Source organism: Phycodurus eques, chromosome 11 (assembly GCF_024500275.1).
Source record: "Phycodurus eques isolate BA_2022a chromosome 11, UOR_Pequ_1.1, whole genome shotgun sequence".
Lineage (NCBI taxonomy): Eukaryota > Metazoa > Chordata > Actinopteri > Syngnathiformes > Syngnathidae > Phycodurus > Phycodurus eques.
In genome coordinates this window covers 12,474,927-12,500,192 of record NC_084535.1, presented here as the reverse complement: position 1 = coordinate 12,500,192, position 25,266 = coordinate 12,474,927, and the positions used below count along the sequence as shown (strand labels likewise).

The 25,266-nt window shown below is 39.5% G+C and overlaps 1 protein-coding gene across 1 annotated transcript; it reads left to right on the top strand.

Annotated features, from left to right (window-relative positions):
* The first annotated feature begins 635 nt into the window (after positions 1-635).
* abcc2 (ATP-binding cassette, sub-family C (CFTR/MRP), member 2) lies at positions 636-24,848 on the top strand. Its single transcript, XM_061691098.1, has 32 exons — positions 636-4,718; positions 6,327-6,500; positions 7,302-7,448; positions 7,530-7,667; positions 7,771-7,893; positions 7,990-8,045; positions 9,409-9,655; positions 9,783-9,967; positions 10,193-10,370; positions 11,009-11,263; positions 11,390-11,455; positions 12,072-12,209; positions 12,300-12,446; positions 12,527-12,611; positions 12,689-12,755; positions 12,846-12,972; positions 15,663-15,839; positions 16,111-16,278; positions 16,501-16,693; positions 17,162-17,297; positions 17,374-17,476; positions 17,575-17,794; positions 17,876-18,030; positions 18,136-18,291; positions 19,291-19,490; positions 19,573-19,699; positions 19,803-19,904; positions 22,947-23,090; positions 23,188-23,346; positions 23,420-23,586; positions 24,307-24,501; positions 24,569-24,848. The coding sequence occupies exons 1-32, from the start codon at positions 4,674-4,676 to the stop codon at positions 24,696-24,698; spliced, it is 4,710 nt and encodes a 1,569-aa protein (XP_061547082.1). The 5' UTR covers positions 636-4,673; the 3' UTR covers positions 24,699-24,848.
* Positions 24,849-25,266: the final 418 nt, after the last annotated feature.

Genomic DNA, 25,266 nt, shown 5'->3' with positions numbered 1-25,266 from the left:
TCCAGATCATTAAAGAAACGTTACTCACGACACTGCATTCGGAACGGGTGATGGGGCTTGCGAAACTCGGTGGTTGCTGGTCGGCAGTCAGTCGCCACCCACGGAATTCATTATCCATTTTGGAGGAAATAATTTGCCGTCGTCTAAAAGTGTTGTCATCTATGTCCTTAAAGTTTCTCCACACACATGGCTGACATGGTTCCTACCAGGAAAGCATATGTGAAGCTGGCGATGTGGTATTTGTATGTACAGTATCGGATAATTTTTACGATTACCGATTTCAGGTATGGGTGCATCCCTATTTATTTATTTAAAGATTATGTGAAGAATGATTTTATTTATCCATCCATCCATTGTCTGAGTCGCTTCTCGTCACTAGGGTCGCGGGTGTGTTAGAGCCTATCCCAGGTATCATCGGGCAGGAGGCGGGGTACACCGTGAACTGGTTGCCAGCCAATCGCAGGGCACATATAAACAAACAACCATTTGCACTCACATTCACACCTACGGGCAATTTAGAGTTGTCAATTAACCTACCATGCATGTTTTTGGGATGTGGGAGGAAAGCGGAGTGCCCGGAGAAAACCCACGCAGGCACGGGGAGAACATGCAAACTCCACACAGGCGGGGCCGGGGATTGAACTGATTGGGATTGAACTGACCTCAGATCTGTGAGGCTGACGCTCTAACCAGTCGGTCACCGTGACGCTTGATTTTATTTATTATACTTTTATTTTTTTTGTGTTGCACACCACACACAAAACCAGATCACACACATGCATGCAAAGAGATCTTGAGGGGGCACACAAACTGGCGCAACTCTTGAGCTATGGGTTTGGGTATCTGTGTTGCTCTAGGGCCCCTCAACAGAAGGCCTTACATATGAGCTGCTGCTACTCAGCTCTTAAGGCCAAGGCAATTCATTGTAAAACATGATAGAATCATGACGCATACACCACTGAACTTCGTATATGATCCCCAGCATGACATTCCAATAACAATGGCATGACGTGGCATTTGTGAGCCTTTATGGACTATGTTATGGTCTTGTTTTCCACAGCGAAGATGCTCATTGGTTCAGATGGAATGACTCAAAGCAGAGCAGAATAAATAGAATTCTCAATGTGACAGTTATTATTGTTGCTATATTGTATCTTACTAAGGCATTAAAAAGCCTTCAGAAACATCACATTGTCCAAATTTTTAAAGAATTTATTAACAAATTATGGTGGAAGATAAGTATTTGGTCACCTACAAACAAGCAAGATTTCAGGCTCTCACAGACCTGGAACTTCTTCTTTAAGAGGCTCCTCTGTCATCCACTCGTTACCTGTATTAATGGCACCTGTTTAAACTCATCAGTATGAAAGACACCTATCCACAACCTCAAACAGTCACACTCCAAACTCCACTATGGCCAAGATCAAAGAGTTGACAAAGGACACCAGAAACAAAATTGTAGACCTGCACCAGGCTGGGAAAACTGAATCTGCAATAGGTAAGCAGCTTGGTGTGAAGAAATCAACTGTGGGAGCAATTATAAAAAAATGGAAGACATACAAAACCACTGATAATCTCCCTCGATCTGGGGCTCCACGCAAGATCTCACCCTGTGGGGTCGAAATGATCACAAGAACGGTGAGCTAAAATCCCAGAACCACACGGGGGGACCTTGTGAATGACCTGCAGAGAGCTGGGACCAAAGTAACAAAGGCTACCATCAGTAACACACCACGCCGCCAGGGACTCAAACCCTGCAGTGCCAGACGTGTCCCCTTGCTTAAGCCAGTACATGTCCAGGCCCATCTGAAGTTTTCTAGAAAGCATTTGGATGATCCGGAAGAGGATTGGCAGATGGTCAGATGAAACCAAAATAGAACTTCTTGGTAAAAACTCAACTTGTTGTGTTTGGAGGAGAAAGAATGTTGAGTTTCATCCAAAGAACACCATACATACTGTGTAGCATGGGGATGGAAACATCATGCTTTTGGGCTGTTTTTCTGCAATGTGACCAGGACGACTGATCTGTGTAAAGGAAAAGATTGAATCATGTATCATGAGATTTTGAGTGAAAACTTCCTTCCATCAGCAAGCGCATTGAAGATGAAACGTGGCTGGGTCTTTCAGCATGACAATGATCCCAAACACACCGCCCGGGCAACAAAGGAGTGGTTTTGTAAGAAGCATTTCAAGGTCCTGGAGTGGCCTAGCCAGTCTCCAGTTCTCAAACCCCATAGAAAATCTTTGGAGGGAGTTGAAAGTTTGTGTTGCCCAGCGACAGCCCCGAAACATCACTGCTCTAGAGGAGATCTGCATGGAAGAATGGGCCAAAATGGGCCTTGTGAAGACTTACAGAAAATGTTTGACCTCTGTCATTGCCTACAAAGGGTATATAACAAGGTATTGAGATGAAATTTTGTTCTTGACCAAATACTTATTTTCCACCATAATTTGCTAATAAATTCTTTAAAAATCAGACAATGTGATCTTCTGGATTTTTTTTCCTCATTTTGTCTCTCATAGGTGAGGTGCAACTATGATGAAAATTACAGGCCTCTCTCATCTTTTTAAGTGGGAGAACTTGCACATTTGGTGGCTGACTAAATACTTTTTTTGCTCCACTGTATGTCCTGGAATTGTCTACTTTCCCCAGACTTAATCAATATAGGAACTAAAAAGTTTATCTATTGTTGCAAAGTTTTTTCTCTTTACTTTTTACAAGTTGCATCCTCTCCCCTGAAGTCATTTGGATGATAAATGGTAGGCTTTACACAATCAGGATTTTGGGGGCCGATCAGCGAACTTAAAAAAACGATAACCGATCCGATCACATGATGCACCGGTGACCACCAACACATGTTTTTCACACATCACCATGGTAACGAGTGTATCCGGTCACGTTTGCATTGACACGAGGAAGATCGGGAAAAAACAGGATGCGGTGGTATCGGAATACAAGATTTTATTGTAGTAGTCTGACATGGTGCAATCGTGAAGGAGCAAATTTGTCTTGTAGTCTGATCCGCGGATTACGTGTTGTCTCTCTCAGACGTGTTGTCTGTTCCACACCGCCGACATGTTTTTAAATTTTTTTAATTTTTTCTTTTTTAATAACTTCATTGGCCGTCAGATATTTACAGGACTACGCCAAAAGACTAAAAATAATATATAATAACAAGGCTAAAAATAAACTAGCTTTTGGATTCAAATATACTGGGCACGATGGCGACACGGAGTAAATGTCGTCATTGATCGGATCGGCGAATTATGATATTAAGGCGGATCAGCCGATCAGCATAAAATGCTAATTATCGGCCGATACCGATAAGGCCGCTAAAATCGGTGCAAAGTCTAATAAATGGTACATCTCGCATTGTTTGCATTGGATTTTACACCACAAATTATGTAACCTTCACAGCCAACAAGCCATTGTTGTAACCCGATAGGCACTCCCATTGAACGTTTAGCAGATATTGTTTCATAATTTATGTTGTTTATTATATTAGCATTGTGGACTTTGGTATTTACATTCACTTCACGTGTCCATTGAGCTAGCACTCTCATCAAAAGTCAGCTGAGTTTTGGGCAATGTGTTGTTATAAAATACATAATCATTAACCTCTGGTCCATCCCCGGCAGGTTCATTTCTGCACAGTAACTGCAGCAGTGTTCACGTTTATGATGACATTCACATGTGGGTCATGTAATATTGAGGATTTGTATGAAGTGGGCCGCTACAAAACGGACACACGCACACATTCACACAAGCAGAAAGTCATCTGTGTTGCATTACCATGAAAATAAGCACATGGAAGGACACTGCTACAAAACAAAAGCACTTTGTACAAAGCAGCAATTATTTTATATCCCATTGCTTACGTGAATTTTGAAAACAGAAAACATGGGTTGAGCTAAACAGTCCCCACCCCTCTCTCATTTTAAAGCAATCTTTCCTTTCAGGCTTTCTGTAGCCCTGAAGAAGTGAGTTTGATTGCATGGCTTCTTGAGTTTATTCTGATATGACAGTTCCTGAAATGTGCTTAATGGTGCAAAGAGGTGGAAAAACAACAGGAAGGGGAGGAGTGGGGGCTAATGAGCTCATCCCCCTCCCATTCCCTGAAAAACATTCAATTTTGGGCAGAAAGCATTCCTCTCTTGCATGCAAGGACAAGTCCCTCTCTTTCTGTCTGTCATTTGCTCTCTCTCTCTCTCTCTCTCTCTCTCTCTCTCTCTCTCTCTCTCTCTCTATTTGACTCTCTTTATGCAATTGTCTCCATGATCAGTTGAACTTTAGACACATTTGTGAGTGGAGGAGTATTCATGGACTGACTGGTGCGAGCTGAATTCTCTTAATGACTGCAGTATTTTAGTTTTGTCATTCACCCCCAACAAGTAGGTTCTATGTGTGAATGGGCTTGAAGACACCCACGAGGATAATCATCTGACTGAACCGTTTTGGTTGTGAATCTGTTCTTATCACTTTTTGTGCGCACAAGTTTTGCCTTCAGTTTTAAAAGACTCATGGCTCAAAGTCCCTCAAACGTCATATCCGGCCATTGTCATCCCGTGGGCGGGCATGAGAGAGTGAGGAGCTCTTGAGTGAAGCCACAGGGGTTTAGGCGTCAGAAGTTGACCGGTCTTCCAAGGTTCGCCTGAGGATATCTGTGAGGACCATGTGCGCTGTTGTCCTGGAGGAGTACTGTGGGTCTGTCTTCTGGGTGAGTGTGACAGGTTGAATGTCGCTTGCGGAACAGCCTCGTGTTCACCTGAAATGGAGTAACTTTCATCTTGTAATCACCAAAAACATATACAAAGGAACCTTCAAAAGTTGATCTGCTCAAAAGTGGTATAATTTGGAGTTCAATCTGGGAAAATATGCCTTAAAAGACAAAATATTTTGGCTGCACAATCATCATGCCTTATGTCATGCAAGACTTCCAGGTCAGTGAGCATGTGAAGAATTAACTCCACAAATATATTTTCTTCGGCTTTTTTGTAAAAGTGAAGTTAATGTTAAAATGTTGGCTGTACATCTTATAAAGAGTTCACAATTTCCTATGAGATTTTATTTTTAACAAATCTGAGTTGAACCAGCATCCCGGAACATTTTTGTGATGCTAGTTATGGCAAAGAGGAAAAGTATGGTGATAACCATAAAACTGGAAATTGGAAAATATAGCAAAACCTTTAAATTGCATTTATTTTTTTTTTAATTCTCTGTAGCATATGCTAATGTAAATTCACACTACCAAATAATTAATCCCAGCAATATCAATAAAATGTCACCAGGTGACGGTATCACTCACAAGGGTGAGTAGTTTTACTTTATTTTATTTTACTATTCAGGGTTTAGCTTCTCTTTACACTTGTATGACAGTTAGGAATGTTCAAATGTTACTTAAAACATTACCTGTACAATCTATGATGTCTCCATGATGGTGAGCTATTTAAAAATGGATTCACTTACAATGCTATGATTGCTATGATATACAGTATTTTTTTTGTATTATTATTAGAACAACTTGGAAGTTAACCTGAATCACAGAATGGATCGTTTTAATTTTTGGCGCTTCCTCTGTATTTTAAATGATTACTAGCAAACCTACGAATGAAAACTCAATTTCATAAGTAAGTCTCATTTATATTATAATAATTTTTGAGATTGTGTCTGTGAAGTGTCACGTTAATTTTAACAAATTATCTAAAATCAGACTAAAATAAAATTACATGCCCATAAAACAAAACAGAAAAAACTACTCAGTACAGATGTGACCTTTTATGTGCACCTTTGGGGTTTGTTTTTAACCTCAGTAAATGTGACAAGACAATAAATACTGTTAAATAAGCAGTGACTCAGCATGTCCGATGACTTGTTGCAAGTCTGGAGTAGCACATAGGAATTTTAGTAGTGCAATGGATAAAATATTGTTGAATCTTTTGTTTTTGTTGTAAGACTTCTTTCTAATAGGAGTATAAATAAAACAATTTCAAGTCAATTTCAAAGTAAGTGGAAACAAATCTCAAAAGTATTACTTTATTCTTGAAGTATGTTTATTTCTCAAAAATTTACTACTGTATTACTTTATCATTGTAAAATTTATACCTTTTTCGAAAAATATATACTTTCCCAAAAGTATACAACTTAATTCACTTAGAATTAGGACCTTTTCTCAAATATATACGTCTTTTTTCCCTCAAATATACCAGTATAATCAAAACATACAACTTTCCTCTTAAAAATATGTGTCTTTCCTTCATGCGAAAATCGCAACTTTTTTCTTAAACATATATGATTGTCACTCCTTTTTATTAATATCGTGCTGCAGAACTCCTCATACGTTGAGAGAGAGGATCCAGACTTGCCAGTATGTTTGGAACAGACGGTATTGGTGTGGATCCCATTGGGCTTCCTGTGGCTCTGTACCCCGTGGCACCTGCTGGCTCTCTGCAGAAGGACAAAGGACATCAGATACATGTCCAAACTCTATATCGGCAAACAGGTAGTATAACACACATGTAGTATTTCAAATGAGAACTTGCACATTCTGTCCAGATGTGATGGAGCTGAATTACCACAAAGCTTGCAGCAAAAACCAAAAGCGACATTATTTTTCCAGTAGCCAAATGAAAAAAGTCCTCATTAGCTGTCATCATACTTATTTTGTTATTTGTTAAATCTAATTTCCATCTTAAAGTATACACGGAAAGTAAGTGTTGAAAAAAAATAATCGAATTGAAGATTCAAAGAAAGTAAATGAGTTAAAGATACAGCAAATGTATGCATTTTTAAAATTAATTTGATACCAGGGTGACTTGATTTTAATAGTCTTGTAAAATGGTTTAGTTTTCTTCTGTCTCTGTTGAAAAGCATCAATAATAATATTTTTTATTAGTTATTTTACAATTAATTATTATTATTATTTTAAAAAAATAAATATAAATAAAATTAATACAAATGAAATATATAATCAAAATCAATCAAAATTATTCACAATTATGATACATTATTAATCCAAGGGGGAAATTTATAGTCAGTATAGTGCTGGAACGTAAACAGTAAACACATAACAGAAGACCAAGATAGGTCAAACAAAAGAGAGAAAGAATTACAATAATAAATTGTTTAACAAAGTAAAAATAAATTGAGGAATATTACATATGAAGAATGACTTCATAGGGAAAGCCTGAGCAATCAAATGTGCTTAATGTTGGTTGTTAAATAATAGTACGAGTTATTATTGTTGTTTTCAAGTATTATTATTATTATAATTATTTTGGGTGATATCTTTTTCTGGCCCCAGCTTGTCGCATCCCTGCTGTTCCTCACTGCCATAGCAGGCCTGGCCATCACTTTAGGAGAAGACTTCAGTCCAAGCCAAGAGAAACCTACACCAGAAAAGAATCCTATGGTGTACTATACCAACCCCGTCATTTATGCTGTGTCATGGGTATGTTTAGCAATGTTGCCTAACTGCGGCCTTTGTCGGGGAGAGATCACGTGCTTACATGCTATCCTTTATCTTTGTTAGGTTATGGTGCTGCTGTGCCAAGAAGGGTTACGACGGAGAGGATCAGTAGATTCTGCCACTCTCTTCCTGTTCTGGTTCCTTGCAGTTCTGTGTGATCTTTTCCCTCTGCAGACCATCATACGAGAGGCACTCAGGCAGGTAAGAATTGACAGCAAGCCCTAAGCACAACATGTGGAATATCATCAATAAGACTTGTCATTATTGGTGCAACGCTGTTATTAATCTCCATGTTGACCACTAGGGAGAGTTTGTTGACCTCCCTCGATTCTGCCTTTTCTGCATCGCCTTTGGCCTGGAAGTGATTGCACTCATCCTCTCTGGTGTGGCGGACATCTCTCCAGAAGCCAGGGAGGTTGTGAAAAAGGTATGTGATAGGTGTTTGCATTTCCCACCTTTTTTTTTTTTTTTTTTTTTTTTTTTTTTGCCTTGCACATTATTAAACTTTATCTTTCCTTAACAGAATCCAGAGGCAGGTGCACCATTTTTTCACAGAATCACATTCAACTGGTTTAATAGGTAATCCCTCATAAGCATGCACAAGTATTACACTACTTTAAATTGTAAACGTCCAAGGCCATCGTGTGATGTGTTTTAGCAATTCTCTAATGACCATATGTAATTATATGTGTCTCTTTCGTAGATTACTTTTATTAGTTTACAATGATAAAACACACAAAAAAAATACATTAATGAAAGTCGATTTATTACTCACATACTACAAAGCACAGTATACTTGTCGTATGCAGTGAAATATACCTCAAAACCATTCCAAAGACTGCATGATAACCACTCAGCCTGAGTGCCTTAATTAACTGCAGTGTGTGGGCCACATAAAAAGGTAAATGTCTCAAGTAGATGCCAGTCTTACCCCTCTTCATTCTAATAATGACGGGCCTCAATAAATCGCCAGGTACATCATACACTTTAAAAATGTGTATGATGTAGAATGCCTTTCCTCAATTAGATGCCTAATCACCTTCCACCCCCCGCTCTAATAGATGCCATGCTTCTATTAATTGCTGTGTTTCACAATGCCTCACCTCTAATAGGCACCTCCTTTCCCCCCTCTTCACTGTAATAGATGCTGTGCCTTAATTAATTCCCAGATACGTTGTCCACTTGTAGAAATAAATGCCTCACCTCAAATAGATGTCACATTTTACTCTCGCCACACAGGTACAATAGATGTTGTGCCTTAATTAATCAGCAAATACGTTATCTCCATAACAAAATTATTGCCTCATTTCAAATAGAACCCCCCCCCGTCCCCTCCATTCTAATAGATGCCATGCCTCAATTAATCACGGGGTGAGTTGATGGCTAAAAAGGATAAATGCCTCAAATATACACCTAATTTGACCCCTTGTCCCCTCAAATTTATTCCAATCCTCAATTAATCACCAGATAAATCACACAAAACAGATTCCTCATATCTAATAGACACCTCCCTTCTTTCTCTTGAACTTTAATAGATTCAGTTTTTCAATTAATCACCGGATGCATTGTCCCCTTAAAATTGAGTTGCCTTACTTCAAATACACAACTCCTTTTGGATACAGTACATCCATTCTTACACACAAAGGCCTCCTGTCACATTAGAAACCTTACTTCAGATATACTCATGGTAATCTTTGGCATTGAGGAAAAAATGCCCCAAGCAACTATTTGAGAAAATGTGGTATTGGTACTAATGTGGCTAAAACTAAAACTTGACCGACAAATGGAACACTAATAAATGTCAATGCTAAGGTCTGTAATCTGTCCTATGTCAAAATGACTACTGAACAAAAGGTTTTAAAATAGGAAAGCTGTTGGCCTGAGACTTTTGCACATTCCTGTGCATCATGTTCACAAACCCATGCTGCCTTGCACTCCTCAGTATGGCGATAAAAGGGTACAGGCAGCCCCTGGTTCAGGAGGACATGTGGGCCCTGAATGAGGAGGACACCACGGGTTACATCAGCCATCATTTCCAGCAGTTCATGCAGATAGAGTTTGCTGCAGCCCGGCATCGCTATCAGAAGAGGCTCGCCAAAAAACAAATCAAGACATCCCATAATGAAGCATTTATAAATGGACTCTCCAGTGGTCTGGGGAAAGGCGTTAGTCAGGACGTGTTGATGATGGTGAGAAAAATCATGCACCACACCCTTAGACTGTTATCTTTCTTGCATTCCAAATTGATTACATTTATTGATCCTGTGCATGCAGCCATATTCTTTGTTTTGTGTGTGCTCCCATATTTTTCTTTAGGATGATAGAGGCAAGAAAGAAGACAAAAAAGAAAAGAAAACCAAGAAAAAGAAGGAAGAAGAAAACTATCCCACCTCATGGCTCATACCCACCATCTACAAGACATTTAAATGGATTTTGCTTGAATCGGCCTTCTTCAAACTTCTGCAGGACCTGCTCTCTTTTGTCAGTCCTCAGCTGCTAAAGTAAGTAATCTTTGACAAGAACGACATTAAAGAATGTCATTGATACTGTTATTACTGTTACTGTTGATATTGTTGATACTGTTATTACTTTCAAATTACATTAACTAGGAACATAATTACAGTATTTTATTTCATTTTGGAAATAACTTACCTGTTATTACTTATTTACCTACTGTTGATTATTTTGTGTGCTTGTGATGCATATGTCACCATCTTTCTTCCCAGGTTGATGATCACTTTCACTCAGGACAAAAGCAGTTATGCGTGGGAAGGTTACCTATTTGCGGTGTTGCTTCTGGTGGTGGCCCTCCTGCAGTCTCTCTTCCTGCAACAGTACTTCCAGCGCTGCTTTGTGCTGGGAATGAAGGTCCGGACAGCTATCATGGCTGCCGTTTACAAAAAGGTAAAAACAAAAATGGGGATAATGGAGCCCATGAGAAGGCATGCAGTTACACTACTCACAAAAGCCTAGGATCTTTAGCTTTCAGCAGGAAATTTCAGGATGAAACTAAAATACACTATGATCTTTACAGGTGAACTCAATTTGACGACCACTTACCTTTTGAAAGTACTTGTCCAACTGTTCTGCTTGACGTACATTTTGTACAAGTTGCTGTTCTGTAAAAATCAACTGAATGGCAAAATTCACAACAGGTGTTTGAGCCATGAATCATCCACAAAATTTCTAAGGACATCTATGCACTTTCTGTGACTCTTCCAGTCACTCTGTATCTGTGTTGCAACCAGCTATTGACACTCTGTGGCGCTCGCTCAGTGGTCACTTCCACATCGTATTTCAAGTCTCGCAATGACAGGATGTCAATTGTACCAGAAATTGTTTTTGTCCAATCTTTTTCATTCATGACACCAATTGGGAATTTTTGCTCTATTGAAATGCTGAAGAGTTGGGCATGTCATGTCATCCAGAAATTTAATCCGAAAGCCAAATAGCGCAATTTTTGGGCGAGTAGTGTATATTTTTTTGTGTTTAATGTGTTACAGTCATGATATAATATACAGTATGTACACATTTTCATCAAGGCGCTGGTGGTGTCTAATGACACGCGTAAAGAGTACACGGTCGGCGAAACGGTGAACCTGATGTCTGCCGATGCCCAGCGCTTCAACGACGTGACAAACTTTATCCACCTGCTGTGGTCCTGCCCCCTGCAGATCGCCCTGTCCATCTTGTTCCTGTGGCAGGAGCTCGGAGCGTCCGTTTTGGCTGGACTTGCAGTCATGATTCTCATGGTACCAATTAATGGACTGCTAGCCACTAAGGCTAGAAAATTCCAGGTTAGAAACACACATGCAGAAATGTCGTAATATGGCATATTTTTGCAAATGTATTTCATTTTTTGTTTTAGTTGTGGTTTCCTGCGTACACTACTTTCTTCTCTGACTTAGATGCTTTTATTTCAGATCGAGAATATGAAATTCAAAGACAAAAGACTGAAAATCATGAATGAAATACTCAATGGGATGAAGGTGAGCGTCTGTCTTCACGGAGTCGCAATAATAGCCCTCAGTGGCAATGCTTTTATGATTGCAATCCCTGAAATGAGGGATGAGGCGATCAATGACAATCAAAAACCACAGTATTGATGGAAAGCTATTTTTGTACACAAGGGACATACTATAAAGTGAACACTGTGGTATGCATATTAAAAGCCAGAACCTAACCATGAAGTTAAGGAAGCTGGTCAAAGGCAGGATGTAACTGTAACAAGGGAAACATAAGCATACAAAGTAAAACAAGAAATAGACAAACAATAGGTAGATTGTCAGATCCAAGATCAAAAACTTATGAGTTTCAGAGAATCTTAAGCCTTCTTTTGTGCAACCACCACATGTGGCATTGCTTAGATGGAGAAGTCAAAGTTTTCTTTGTACTTCAGGGGAAAGGAAACTTTTCTTCAATCAGAGGCCATTTCAGTTTTTTATAAAATCCCCCAAGGGCCATATAAAGTTTCTGGGAAAAAAAATCATGCGACAATCAAACAAATGTTTATTATTATAAATATTTGGGGGCTTTTTAAAACTGTTCCAGAAATGTTCTCCACCCCTGGCATACTCCACAATTCTCTCCTTGTTCTCCTGTTAGATTCTGAAGCTGTATGCATGGGAGCCATCCTTCCAAGCTCAGGTACAAGGCGTCAGAGGCCAAGAACTGAACGTCATGAAGAAGTTTGCCTACCTCACATCTGTCTCCACATTCATTTTCAGCTGTGCTCCAGCTTTGGTCAGTCCTGTCAATATGCCACATACGAGCAGAAGGATAAAATAATATTGTTTGTATAAACCTTTCATACACTGTCTGTCTGTGTACCAGGTGTCTTTGGCCACCTTTGCAGTGTTCGTAGGTGTGAGTTCAGACAATGTGTTGACTGCTGAAAAGGCGTTCACTTCCATCTCTCTCTTCAACATCCTTCGATTCCCTTTGGCCATGCTCCCCATGCTCATTGCTGCCATTGTGCAAGTAAGGAAAACAATTCACATGGCACATTCAGACCAAATGCATCTGTCATAAAAGTCTCATTTTGTGGTTTCGTAATCTAGACAACGGTGTCCAGAAAGCGCCTTGAAAAGTTTTTGGGAGGCGAAGACCTTGAAAGTGATGTAGTGCGCAATGACACCAGCTTCTGTATGTTCATGCTTGTCTAAGAATAACTATGTCCTTCTTCTCTGATAGATGTATGATAAATCTATCCTGTCTTTTAGGTTCTGCTGTTAATGTATGCGACGGTTCCTTTTCATGGCAAAAAGATGGCAAGCCGCAGCTTAAAAAGTACATGTTCTGCAGTGAACACATCGCCATCCATCAAGTCTTACTCCTGCACTGCTAAATGAACATTCCTGTCTTGTGTGTATTTTCCAGTGTGAGTTTGGACATCAAGGCGGGTCGGTTGGTTGCAGTCGTGGGAGCTGTCGGCTCGGGCAAGTCCTCTCTGATGTCAGCCATTCTGGGAGAGATGCATAGCACCAAAGGCTTCATCAACATTCAGGTGACATCTTCTGTTTTTCTTTTGCAAAAATACACACAATAGTTTCGTTAAAGTCAGTTAGTTATTTTGACTATGTGAAACAACCAATAAATAAGATCATCATTTTATAGTTTAAAATAAATTCACATTACAGCTAATACTTCCAATTTGTTATGTTCTATAATATCATAGTGATTACAGATGACAGATTTATTGCTCCTGTTGTTATACGGTAACTCATAATATCTTAAAAATGGTGATTAATGCCAAATACATAACAAATACATAAAGATCAGTTAAAATTATCAGCAACGTTATTGTTTTTTATTATTAATTATCAACAGGGTTATTTGGATTTTAATTTTTGCTTTCAACTTTAATTGATTAAAATTTGAATCCTTTTTTAAATGAATTATTATTTTGCAAATTATAGCTTAAGTCTTCAGACCTATTTTGATTAATGTTTTGTCCATGTGTACCTTGTCTGCCATAGCACTGCTATCTGTTGCATGGAAGTAGGTATGTCCCAATTTAACTTTTTCACTTCCGACCCGATACCAATATTGCAGCCTTGAGTTTTGGGCGATACCGACATCGGTCCGGTTCGATATCAGCGATAATCATACATACTTTACTTATTTTGTAGTATGCGAGGATCTCGTTTGTTGCGCGTTCCGCATCCTAGATGCACAAAAACGATGTAGGGCAAAAAAAACTGTGCGTCAAAGGACGCACAACATTGCTTACCTACATATGTGTGCAAGGCTCGACTTAAGCGGTCTCGCATCGCAGTTTCTGGGTCAAAATTTGCATTTTGTACATCATAAAACATTGAAAAGCAAAACTGCAACTCAGGTTTACCGCGGAGACGGTCGTAAAGACGCAGAGTTGTGTGATGCAGAGTATTATAAGTGTAAAATGATCTATAAATATGGAATTTTAGAAAAGGCTTGATGAAGTGATATTACTAAAACTGAGGAAAATAATCAGGTATCAGAAAAACTGTCCCATTTATTATTAACCAATGGGTTACATAAAGTAACTTTAAAAATAAGAATGTATTACAATTGAATAAAATAAATATAAATTATATTAGGAAATCCTGAAAAATAACTTCAGTAAAACCCAAAAATATATATATATTTAAATTGCAACAGAACCACCGATTAACTTAAACATATTCTATATTTGAACAGATGTAATAAATGTTTTTTACAAAAACCATGAAAAATAATCCCAATAAATAATAAATACAAATTATACTTTTAAAGTGCAAAATAATAATTAAAGTTCAGTTCAATTATTGTTTTTTTACTGCCAGTTTATGGTGGGAACATAACTTGCTTTCTCCACGTGTTTTGAACTTCTGGGGTTTAGTTTTATTGACTATTACTGTTAATGCTGTGCACGTCTTGCCCTCTGAGGGGCAGTGTGATACATGCAATGAGATACACACTTGCAGTAACAAAGAAAGTAATAGTAGTCACGATGGAATATTTTTACTACAACTCATTTTCACAGAGTTTGAAGAATATATGCCAACGAGTATTGTTATATTGCCTGTTTGTATGTGATTATACAACGTTTGTGGTCCAATATTCATTATTTTGAGAGCTAGAAGTGCCGCGGGTTCAGTACTAATTTTTGTTAACTTGTCATTGGTGTTTTTCATTTATTGGGTGTTAGCTTTGAGCTCGCGATTTTTGTGAGCAAAATTGAAGAGAAGAAATTAACGATTTGAACATTCAATCAGTGTAATTCTTTTGTTATGTGTGTTTGTTTTAAAGTGACCTTCAACTGGTATGTGAATAAATTACTTTGAAGGTCTCATATTTTGGCTATTTAGACCAATAGAGTGACTCTCTAACATGGACTTAGTATAAAAGTGTCAATTGCATTTCAAAAAACACCTTGGTTTAGTCAGGAACTGTAGCCAGGAAAGGCCCCCCTGACAGCTACTTCCGTTTGACCCAGTTTTGTATCCGCTTTGTCCATATTTGGCCAAGACTGCCCCCTTTCCTCTGACTGCTTGCCTCCTTGTAGAAGACCCACTTGTGAGAGCCCACGTGTTTATGTTGACAGCGCTGGCTTGGGAACTGAGAGATAGGCGGAGATTTTAGCTAGTGACGTAAATAAGCTCAATAAATTTGAATGACCTGATTTCAGGCCTCTCAAAAAAAAACATCTGGAACTCAGGAATGCATAGACAATTTTGATTCATATTTCATGTTTACTGAGGCACCATGGGGCCAATATTACATCCCAAATACTAGAAAAAGTTGGTTTGGCAAAATATGGTACCTTTAAGCAAGCAACATTCACTCTAACTCCTTGCTACTATGTGAGTACCTTAGCAACCTGTTGTTGTGATCACCTGGGATCTGCATGACCTCCGGGCGCTGGTGGTAAGAAGTGCTGGAGTGGAGCATGGAATGGACTGCTTGTGTGAGAGTGGTCAAATCTGAGATTTTAGATCCAGTCCGATCCGATACTCGTTTTTTTTTTGCTGACATCGGACCGATTTCTGATCTCAAAGATCGGACCGGGACACACCTACATGGAAGTACTCTATAGTATTTTCTTAAAACAAATCCAGATACAGGTTGAGTTGAATTTGATTCATATTTAACAAGAAATTGGGAGAAAACCTTTGAGAGAACCACATAATGCAATCAAATATTTTAAACCATTCATTCTTTCTTATTTTCCAGGGTTCTCTTGCCTTTGTACCGCAGCAAGCATGGATCCAAAATGCCACCCTGAGGGATAACATTATGTTTGGCTCTGCCCTCGAGGAGAAGCGATTCCAGGAGGTGATCCAGGCCTGTGCTCTGGCTCCAGACCTGGAGCTTCTTCCTGGAGGTGACATGACTGAGATTGGGGAGAAAGTAAGAACTGGGCTCAAGGAGTCACAACTAAAAAAAAAAAATTTGATTTTTGTTGTTGTTGTTTTTAGCTGTGTGCGTGCGTGTGTATACATGTCTTGTGTAAACATATTATGTGTGTTCACTGAGATTGCAGCCCGTTAAATATTTGTGGAGGCTTTTAAGTAGTCTAAGCGGCCAAAAGCCCAATATGGGATCACGTTTAACTTTTTAAAATACATTGGGTGTTACATTGTGTGATTCTATTGTTCTTTCAATCTTTCTTTTGTGGTAGGGGATCAACCTGTCAGGAGGTCAGAAGCAGCGTGTGAGCTTAGCCAGGGCAGCTTACAGTCAGGCTGATATTTATCTGCTCGATGACCCCTTGTCTGCTGTGGACTCTCATGTGGGGAAGCATCTTTTTGACAAAGTGATCGGACCTAATGGAATACTCAAAGACAAGGTCTGTGAATGCATCCTTTGTCAAAACAACTGTCATTTGTTATCTGTGTTTTATGACACATGAAGGAGCAATCAAAAGTAATGGCAAAGTAATCTGTTATACTGTATGTTGAACTGGAGATTGTGGATTAAAAGCCATTCCAATTGTTTACACTATATTTTCTAGTTTCACTATGAATCAACTGCTTGAAACCTTGTGTGTGTGTTTTTTTTGTTTATGCAGACTCGTATACTGGTGACTCATGGAGTGAGCTTCCTGCCTCATGTGGATGAAATTGTGGTCCTGGTCGACGGAGTGATTTCCGAGGTTGGATCCTACAACAGCCTCCGTGCTAGCAAAGGCGCCTTTTCCGAATTTTTGGACACGTATGCCAAAGAGCAGAATAATAATAAAAATTCCCCCAAATCTGAGTCCGGTAATTCAATCTTTCTTACTGTCACAATGTACAGTACACTTAGCCTGTCTGAATAAATACAGTATTTGATTGTAAACTATTTACGTTCTGTATTTTATTTAAAATAAAAATAGCAATGCATCTCAGTATGAAGCAATTCAGTTTTACATCATTGCAAGCCACGATAAGAAATAAATATCATTATCATCAGCTTGTTTAATATACTACATTAGTACCTTTCACCCAATTGAGTACAATTAATGTGATGAAAGTGCTGTTTTGATCAAGGATAGGCAACTGTATTTAGGTTAGGTAGATCATTTATTATTTATTTTTTTATTAATGAAGTAACAAAAAAGTATTACAAATAAATACACTGCACATTGAAAGTGGTAGTGTTCTAAAACTATATGCATTGTGAAAGTCCAGAGAGAATAATAAGGTACCATTGTTTGCATTGTAAAATAATAAAGTTTGCATCTTCTGCAGAGCATGGCCAGGGTCTTGCAGATGAGGACATGGTCCCAGAAGGAGCTGACACCCAACCAGACTCCCCGTTGGAAGACACTGTAACTACAACTCTGAAGAGGGAAAACAGCATCCGCCGCAGCCAGCGCAACAGCAGGTACAGTATTACTGTGGAGAAGTGGGTGATAAAATACTGTTTTGTGTATATGTGAGAATGCTCTGTTCTGTTGTAGTTTTAAAGCAGCAGGAAACGGCTCTACAAGGAAATCTGAAAATGCAGGAGAAACAAACAAAGGCCAAAGGCTAATCGAGAAGGAAGCTATGGAAACAGGACAGGTAGTTTCAGTTATTTCTTAAATCAATTCCATCACACAATTAAAGTAGAAAATTACATGTATTGAGTATATCTGACTGCCTCTGTCTTTAACCTCCAGGTGAAATTTTCAGTTTACCTCCAGTACCTGCGGTCCATGGGCTGGGGATATACTTGCACAGTCTTCCTGGTGTACTTCATCCAGAACATTGCATTCATTGGCCAGAATATCTGGCTCAGTGACTGGACTAATGACGCAGTGGAGTACTACAACATAACATACCCAGCAGGAAAGAGTGACACCAGGGTGGGAGTATTTGGTGCTCTGGGAGTGGTTCAGGGTAACCGTTACAAAAACAATACATTATTTTAAAATGGTGCTTTATGGTGCAATCTTTTATACATGAAACTCTTTATGGCAGGCCTCTTTGTGTTCCTTGGTACACTGCTTCTGGCCAATGCCTCCGTTGCAGCATCTCGAATCCTGCACTCGAGGCTGCTCAACAACATCTTGCGTGCTCCAATGCTCTTCTTTGACACCACACCGATCGGAAGGGTGGTCAACCGCTTTGCAAAGGTGGGACTTATTCTACACTACTAGTATCTACATAGTTAAAAACAATGGTGTTATCTGCATTTCCTCTCTCAATACATACTGATTTCCTCAACATTTGTTCAATAGGATATATTTACAGTAGATGAGGCCATTCCACAATCATTCCGCTCTTGGATCCTGTGTCTGTTGGGGGTGCTGGGGACTCTTTTTGTCATCTGTCTGGCCACTCCTTTCTTCACCATTGTCATCATTCCCCTGACGGTGGTGTACTTTTTTGTCCAGGTGAGAAAGATAAAATGTATATTATACTGATACATGTGCAGAAACAGGATACTGTATTGCTGAAAACATAATAGCGCAAAGGGAACTCAAACCTAACTGTATTGATGCAAGGCAAAGAAATGTACTGGACTACGAGTCTAGGTAATGTCACTGTTACAATGAAAAGCTTGTTGTTGCTTTTGACTGGAATGACACGAGAACACCAAATTTATATTTCCATGTTACATGTGATACCTGGACAAAATCCAAAAACTTAGCTAACCCTGCAGGTGCATCACAAATTCCACTCAAATCAGAAAGATATTTTTTTATTTTATTTTATGTTGTGGGTTGCTGGGATTTAATTTAAGCATCCTTGGGAGAATAAATTCCATCTCAAAATAATAAACAAGTTTATGTGCCAATTATATCTATTTATCTATTTCCATGGAAAGTTTAAATTGGATAGAATTTAATGGAAATTGTATCACAATTCAAATAAGTTATTTGATTTAGTTTATCATTAATCTTTATGGTGGCGCGGTGACCGACCGGTTAGCACATCTGCCTTACAGTTCTGAGGACCCAGGTTCAAATCCGGCCTCACCTGTGTGGAGTTTAAATGTTCTCCCTGTGCCTTCGTAGGTTTTCTCCGGATACTCTGGTTTCCTCCCACATCCCAAAAACATGCATACTAGGTTTATTGAAGACTCTGAATTGGCCCTAGGTGTGAATGTGAGTGTGGTAGTTTTTCTATGTGCGCCCTGCAATTGGCTGGGGATAGGCTTCAGTATGGCCGCTGCCCTACTGACGATAAGCAGTATGGAAAATGGATGAATGGATTAATTTTCATTCTTTCATTCACCTCCTACCATCATTCTGTTAATGTCATGAGCATGCTTTCACTTTTTTTGTTTTTTTATTGACAGCTGTAATATTGGTTCTAAAATGTTGAATTTGTTTGTAAATTTTTTATTTAATGTATTTTATTTTATCTCTTGACTTGACATCTTCAACCAGCGTTTCTACGTCGCAACATCAAGGCAGCTGCGCCGGCTCGACTCAGTGTCTCGCTCTCCCATTTATTCCCACTTTGGCGAGACTGTGTCAGGCCTATCTGTGATAAGAGCTTACAGCCATCAAGAGAGGTTCCTCCAGCACAATGAAATCACCATGGATGAGAACCTAAAGAGCGTCTACCCGTGGATTGTGTCAAACAGGTCAGAGAGCTAAATGAATTGCAGTGATGGGTGTTGTTAAGTGGAGATGCCCTTGGTTTATGCATGTTATTTCCATGTCCAGATGGCTGGCAATTCGTTTGGAGTTTGTGGGGAATCTGGTGGTTTTTTTTGCTGCTCTGCTTGCAGTTATTTCCAGAGATAGTCTGGACAGCGGCCTGGTTGGCCTGTCCATATCCTACTCCCTTAACGTAAGTCATGCTCTGATGATGGTGGTGGTGATAGGGATGGGGATTGGCGGGGTGGGACTAAGCTATTGAGATGTGAGTTCTCTTTCTGATCTGGGATTTGAAGGTAACACAAACCCTGAACTGGCTTGTTCGGATGACGTCAGAGCTGGAGACCAATATTGTCGCCGTGGAAAGAGTGAGTGAGTACAGCGTCATTGAAAATGAGGTACGTCAATATAACAGCACGTTAACAGACTCTCACAACAACCCGCACTTTATTATTACTTTTTTAAAGCGTAAATAAGCTGGAAAATACCATCAATAAGCAGTTTCCACAATAAAACTGGATATGTTCCTCCCCCCAAATGTTTTTTTTTTTTTTTTTTTTTTTTTAATAATACTAATCTGCTAATTTGCAGTTGCTGAGCCACAAATATGCAGGTGTCCATTGTATGCATTTATCTAATAACATAAAACATTTAAATAAAATACGTCATATTCACCCAAGATGCTGGTTAATAAATGCATTAATGTGTGCAGATCACTGCAGACGTGGTTTGGTAGTTGAAATTGGCTGTAACAGTTTTGCTTTCATCACCCAATCGGCAGATTGCATTGACATGGCAGCACATTGAGGCTGAAACCTGATTGGACAAAAAAAAAATCTTAATATACACATACTGGTAGCCAAGAGGCGGCACAGTTTATTTTAATTTATGTTGTGGATTGCTGGGATTTAATTTAAGCATCCTTGGGAGAATAAGATTTATCTCAAAATAATAAAGTTTATGTACTAATTATATCGGATATTTCTCTATGTCCTTGGAAAGTTTAAATTGGATAGAATTTCACGGAAATTGTATCACAATTCAAATAAGTTATTTGATTTAGTTTATCATTAATTTTTTACGGCGGCACGGTGTATGACTGGTTAGCACATCTGCCTCACAGTTCTTAGGACCCGGGTTCAAATCTGGCCTCGCTTGTGTGGAGTTTGCATGTTCTCCCCGTGCCTGCATGGGTTTTCTCTGGGTACTCTGGTTTCCTCCCACATCCCAAAAACATGTGTAGTAGGTTAATTGAAGACTCTAAATTGCCCGTAGGTGTGACTGTGAATACGAATGGTTATTTGTTTCTATCTGCCCTGCGATTGGCTGGCGACCAGTTCAGGGTCTACCCTGCCTCTCGCCCAAAGATAGCTGGGATAGGCTCCACCACGCCCGCGACCCCCGTGAGGATGAGCGGTACGAAAATGCCAAGAGAAACACTATGGAATGAAGAGAATAGACTACAGAGAATAAAGATGAATACAATTTAATGGAACTAATATTAGAATTTAGGTTCTAATTGTAGGTCAGTGCTAGTGTTTAGGCCAGCAGAGAAGACCTTGTTGTCCATGACGGTTCACCACTGATTGTATGCACCGTATTTTCACGACCATAACATGCACTGTATTAAAAGGCACAGTCTCAGTTACGGGGTCTATTTCTGTATTTAACACATACACAAGACGCACCGTATTATTGGGCGCAGGCATGGTAAAACATATGCTAGCTTAAAACATACGCTAGCATGCATGCTCGCTAAAACAATGTTTTTAAAAAGGCAGCGGGAGCAAAACTGAGTTCGGTTGTACTTTATTGAAGTATTTAACAATGTACTCATGTTATTTTTTGATCAATCCTCATCCACAAATCCATCAAAGTCCTCATCTTCTGTATCCGAAATGAACAGCTGGGCAAGTTCTCCATCAAACACGACAGGTCCCCTCTCGTCATTGTCGGAGTCAGTCTCGTTGCCGTGAGGCTCCTCAGAAATGATGCCGGCTTTTACGAAAGCTCGAACAACAGTGCAAGCAGACACGTTAGCCCAAGCATCCACAATCCATTCACAAATTGTGGCGTAACTCGCCCGGCGCTGCCTCCTAGTTTTAGTAAAGCTGTGTTCGCCATCTTTCATCCATCACTACCACGCTGCTCACAACTTCACTTTGAATGCCCTGTTTACACCGATGTCCTGCGGTTGGAGTTCCTTCGTCAAGCCTCCCGGAATGATTGCAATCTCAGAGTTATTGCACTCAGTCGAATGGTGACTGTAGAGACGCTTCTCCTGGCTGTTCTTTGCTCATTAATTCATTGCTCAAGTTGGTCTTCCAACTCGGGCCACCTCGCCTTCTTTCCGCGGAAACTCAGCTTTGTCTTCTTGACTTGGCAAAGCTCGTTTTCCTGCTTCCTCCACTTGTGAACCATGGATTCGTTGATCTTAAATTCTCTCACGGCTGCTGGATTCCCATGTTCCTCCGCGTAACTGATAGCTTGCAGTTTACACTGTGCTTTGTAAGCGTGTCTCTTCGTAGGTGCCATTTTCGGGGGGTCCTTAGCCAAACAGATGTTGTTTTGCACAATGCACATACTGGCGCTATATACCTACTGGGAGCGTGCCTTTAGCGTCCTCCTTCACGCGCACCTTTCACCCTTTAACGGCCGCATGCTGTCCTCAGCCACGTTCGCTTTTCCTCTGTATAAGCAGCGTGTCGGCAGGGAATGCTCCCAATCAATCAAGCGGAGCGCTCATCACACAACAAAATTTAGATATTTTGGAACTTGGTGCACACATAAGGCGCGTCGCATTACAAGGCGCCCCATCCATTTTGGAGAAAATTTAAGACTTTTAAGTGCGCCTTATAGTCGTGAAAATACGGTATACAAATTCCCATTTGAACTCCAGTCCTAACCAAAACACCAGCTTGCAAGACTCTCTCAGATGAATCAAAGTGTGGACAGAACGTTGTAAATGGGTATTAAATATTATTAATAATTAATACATTTTATTAATTAATTAATAATTTAAAAAATAATAATTATTAATACTTTTAACATTATTAAAGCTGTTCTTGTGTCTTTTACAACAATTAGTGTTCCAGTGACTGATATGTGATTGCGCCACAATATTGTGTGTTCCTGTTTACGTTTCGGGGAGCTGCGTCACTTATTATGCCCACTGTGCCTTGGTTTTTGCTGTTTTGCTTCATTTCTCCATAATAGTTTTAAAGTTTAGTTTCACTTGGCATCAATTGTAATAAACCAGTAACATGGTTTAATACTATTATAAAATCCATACAAATAAAGTCCTCCACCCTTAAGAGACACCTCCCTCCATCTGCAGTGTAATGAATAAATGCCCACAGCCATTATTTGTGTAAATATGGTAGTCTGTCTGCTGCTGCACTGTACACACATTGTTTAATGTGACATTTCTTTGAATTTAGGCAAAGTGGGTGACTGACACTCGGCCAACAGAGAATTGGCCTGAGGCAGGAAGACTGCAGTTCGAAAACTACAAGGTCCGTTATCGACCCGGTTTGGATCTGGTGCTGCATGGCATCTCCTGTGACATTGGCTCCAGTGAGAAGGTTTGCGTGTGGCTTTGGTTTTTGAATATAATTGACATCTGAATTTACTCGCTTTATTCCAACCGTTTCATTTACTCAACTCTTTCTTTGCATGCAGATTGGTATTGTGGGCCGCACAGGAGCTGGGAAATCCAGCCTGACCAACTGTTTGTTCCGAATCATTGAACCTGCCGAGGGTCGTATCCTCATAGACGGGGTTGATATTTCCAAAATAGGCCTACATGACCTAAGAAATAACCTCACTATCATACCACAGGTACACACAGTCCCAAGATCACACAACAAGACGGCTCAAAATACAGAGCACTGACTTGTTCAACTCTGTGCAGGATCCAGTGTTGTTCTCCGGAACTTTGAGGATGAACCTGGATCCGTTTGACAGATCCAGTGATGAAGAAATCTGGAGAGTTCTTGAGCTCTCTCATCTCAAGGAGTATGTGACAGGGCTGCAAGAGGGATTGCAGCATGAGGTTGCAGAAGGAGGAGAGAACCTGAGGTGGGTCTTGACTAAGTGCATATCCCTTTGAATACACATCCTAGCAGAGTTCAAATGTATAATATTTGCTCAAGTGGTAATTAACACACACCCTTTGACAATCCAGTGAGGTTAGGGACAAAGACTTGTTGCGTGTGGTAAAAATTCACAAAAAGTAGATAAGCTTTTTATTTTATTGAAATTGATTATATTACAAACATTTAAACCCTAAATACAGCATACCCCCAATTATGATCATAAAACATATTACTATCATTTCAAACACATCTTAAAACATTACCCTTACAAATAAATGGCTTACAAATAATTTGATTTTGAAAAATATTCACGAGACGTGCAAGGATGCTGATGTGCATGTTGCTGCTTAGCAACTTGTAAAAATACCAATTAGGTACTACTTTCATAGTAGTCATTTTATTGAATTTTTAATTCACATAGTCCTTTTTACTGTAATACTGCAAATGACTCTATCTTTAGTTTAGCATTTACTGTGTATTACGTTAAGCAGCAACTAGCCATTACCAGCTGATCAAGTGTTCACTTCGCGAATTGGAAAGGGTTTACCCTATATGGGTATCACCTCCTAATGACTGAGTTAAACTTTCAGAACCCTGAAGTTATCCTTGAATTCCAATAGTACAGGTGTCAATCTGTGCCAGCAGGACTTTAAATATCCTACTAACATGCGATACTTTGTGTACCACACCAACCCACTCTCAGTGTTGGACAGAGGCAGCTTCTGTGTTTGGCTCGGGCACTGCTCAGGAAGTCCCGCATATTAATTCTGGACGAGGCTACAGCAGCTGTGGACCTGGAGACGGACAACCTGATCCAAACAACCATCAGGAAAGAGTTTGCACACTGCACCGTTCTCACCATTGCCCACCGCCTGCATAGCATCATGGACAGCTCGAGGTTAGTTATTTCTCATGCAGCATGTGGCCCAGGGGTATACAAATTCATTTGTGTTCTTTGTCCACAGGGTGATGGTGCTCGATGCCGGTAGGATAGTGGAGTTTGATTCTCCGAGTAGCCTGCTTGAAAAAAAAGGTGATTTCTATGCCATGGCAAAGGATGCAGGGATAACACAAGCAGAAATCACAAGTCTATGATTTTCTTTTCTTTTTTAATGCTAGTTTGTGTAAATTGCTTTTGAAGTTTGATTTTCTAAAGGTTGTATTGTGCGTTCAGAGAAATGCTTTTTTTTGTGTATATTGTAAACACAATCATATTTGAAGTGGAAATAATTTTGTATATACAGAAAAAAAACATGAATAAATGTTTTTCTCAAATCATGCTTGTTTTTTTTTAAAGTGCTTGTTCATTTTAAATAAGATATTGCCAAATGTAAAAATTTCACTCAAACTACATGTAGTTGGAATATTTAATGTGGTACTGGTGGTTAAAACATCTCACAATCAAGAAGTTCTGGCTTTGAATTTTGGCTTAGGCCCTCCTGTGTGAAGTTTGCATGTTCTTCCCTTGCATATGTTTTTTTTTTTCCGGTTACTATTTCTTCATCCGCCATTCCAAAAACATGCTTGTTAATCTAAATTGTCCATTAGTGTGAATGTGAATGGTTACTATATTTGCCCAGTCCAGGCTTTACCCCACTTGTTCCCCAAAGTGGGTTGGAATAGACTCCCGCTGGCCTCTTATGCAAAACGAGAAAATCGATCT